This window comes from Anopheles aquasalis, chromosome 3, assembly GCF_943734665.1.
Source record: "Anopheles aquasalis chromosome 3, idAnoAquaMG_Q_19, whole genome shotgun sequence".
Classification (NCBI taxonomy): Eukaryota; Metazoa; Arthropoda; class Insecta; order Diptera; family Culicidae; genus Anopheles; species Anopheles aquasalis.
Genome location: NC_064878.1, coordinates 31,757,099 through 31,759,552, shown reverse-complemented (window position 1 = coordinate 31,759,552; position 2,454 = coordinate 31,757,099). Strand labels below are relative to the sequence as shown.

The 2,454-nt window shown below is 47.4% G+C and overlaps 1 protein-coding gene across 1 annotated transcript; it reads left to right on the top strand.

Annotated features, from left to right (window-relative positions):
- Nucleotides 1-518: 518 nt before the first annotated feature.
- Nucleotides 519-1,493, top strand: LOC126576573 (uncharacterized). The gene has a single exon (XM_050237881.1). It carries the CDS (start codon nucleotides 519-521, stop codon nucleotides 1,491-1,493), a length of 975 nt encoding a protein of 324 aa, XP_050093838.1.
- The last annotated feature ends 961 nt before the right edge of the window (nucleotides 1,494-2,454 follow it).

Here is a 2,454-nt window from a genome sequence, read left to right as displayed (position 1 = left end):
ATCATCGCGCTATCCTGCTTCAGCGCTGAGATTCTGACGCCTGCTTCCGCTAGCTGTTGCAGTGTGACGTCCGGCTCGCGTTCCATGCGAGCTAACAGCTTTACGCGAATGTCACGATCACTTTCTCGGTCATTAGCCGTAACCGTGACTGGACGTGTTTTTCGTCTTGATTCGTGTTATACACTGTTTTTGTTCTCACTTGTTTGTTCTGCTGCGGTTTTGTTGCCGTGATCGTGATCGTGATCGCGCTGTGCCGTTTCACTGTCGTGTAGATTTCATTTGCGTAAACGATAGTTTATACCGTCGATTGCAGTATTGGCGTCCCTGTACAGATCGGTGCTGGATTTTAGTGTGCACCATATTTTTGTTGTCATCACCGTAGCGTCGGTGGAGCTCGCTCACCACTCACCAGCTGCCTGTTATCACCATAGCAACGGAACGAATCTTACACTCACACCATCAGGTCATCATTCAGCATCATAATCATACTTATCACCCGGATTCACTACACCATCACCATGAATGAAACCACTGAAACCACCTTCACTACAACTGATTCCTGCTCTGCTTGTAACGGCACCCTGGATGCAAACGATGGGGCCTATCACTGTGCCGGTTTCTGTAACAAGGCCTTTCACGAAGAGTGCTTGGGATTGACGCCGGCAATTCGCAAGGAACTGTTTCGCAATCCGCAGCTTCTTTGGGTTTGCCCCGGCTGCTCGGACATGATGGGTGACGGGGCAGCGAAGATGAAGAATGTCGTAATGGGTGAGTTGAGTCCTATGTTGGACCAGATGAGGAGCGTCATTCTTGCTGAGTTTGATCGTCGTTTTACTCACCTCATCGAGCTGTCTCACCCGTCTGTTCCTGATGTTGATCACCGAGCCGTCGCATCGCAAGCGAGCATGACAGCCGATAGCGTCTCATTCGCTGATGTGATCAAGGATCGCACCAATACGCGCCACCACCCGCAGACCACCGTGGCGCCAACGAACCCACCACTGGTTGTCGGAACCGCATCGAAAACTCTGGTGAAAACCGTGCCAGCCTACCAACCGAAATTGTGGCTCTTTTTTTCACGCTTAACGAGGGATACGACTGATGAACAGGTCGCTGACATGGTGCATCATTGTCTTGGTGTCAACGATGTCCTAGTACGGAGACTGCTCGCGCGTGACCGAGATGTAACGTCGGTGCCGTTCCTCTCGTTCAAGGTCGGCGTACCGTTGGCTTTACGAGAGAGGGCACTCGATCCGGCGACCTGGCCGCATGGAGTAAGTTTCCGGGAGTTTGTTGACAGGCCTCGGCTCGTCAATCCGGCAACGAAACTTACCTCGCTTGCTGAGGAACTGGCTCAATCCGCCCACGTCTTGGCCAACAGACGGACTCCATCTCCGCCTTCACGGGCGTCGCTGCTACTTGATAATGCCACTCTAAGTCAACTGCGGAAGAGGCCACGAGATGATATTGGCTCAGCCAACGAGGACGACTGACTCGTACGTTCACGCAATGACCACTACCGCATCGACAACGACAACGACATCTCTATCTACGTTATGTATCAAATTATCAACGTTATGTGAAATTTGATCTCATAGACGGATCCACTTCCATAGGAACCGGGCCGTTATTGCTTGGAGGGTTCCAAGATGTTTGCTGTTTTGTTTGCTGGTTCCAAGATTTTTGTTGAAACGCATTCGGGTTGGAGAAATGTTGTTGTTGAGATGGCCCTGGCTTGTTGTGTACATAGTTAGGATTTGTTTGACCATTGTTTATTTTATATTTTTGTTGATGAGGTTGTTGCTGTAAATCCCTCGGCTTAGGGATGTTTTGATAAGGCTTGTCATGGAACGGAGCGGATCGCGCATCCATGTTACAAAATTCCAAACAGTAATTAAAAGCATCACTGATGGAGCTGGGGTTGTAATTTTTTTAAATAAAAAGTTGAGTGGTTTATCTAGACCACGAATAAAACTATCCAAAGCCTTTTCTCTGAAATAATTTATGTGCACTACATAGTTACTGGCATATTTAGGATCAGCGTGAATTTGCGTCACGATAGCTGTTTGCAAGTCGTTAACCCTGCTAAAATAACAACTAAGTGACTCAGACGGCTTTTTCTTGATTATTGTTAATTCATAATCAAGTGTCTTAAGATCTCTTTTGTCCTTGTAATAAAGGAGAAGAGTTCTTTTGATTGTGTTCCAATCACCCGTCACGCAATTGGAATTTAGCACGTCTGCTGCCTCACCTTTTATTTTCCTTCTAATGGTGCCTTCCAAAATTGAATATTCGAGCGATGGTTTCGGTAGGCGTTCGTAAAGCTTTAAAACGCTTTCGACTTCTAAAATCCATCGACTCAGACTGGGAGCATGCCCCTCGAAAATGGGCAATTCCTTTACATAATCCGGCACCTTTCCAACTTCAAATAAACTCTTGATGATTCATTTTTCC

Bases quoted from the DNA above. Each gene is read 5' to 3' on its own strand.
- LOC126576573 (XM_050237881.1), top strand. From the start codon at position 519: ATGAATGAAACCACTGAAACCACCTTCACTACAACTGATTCCTGCTCT.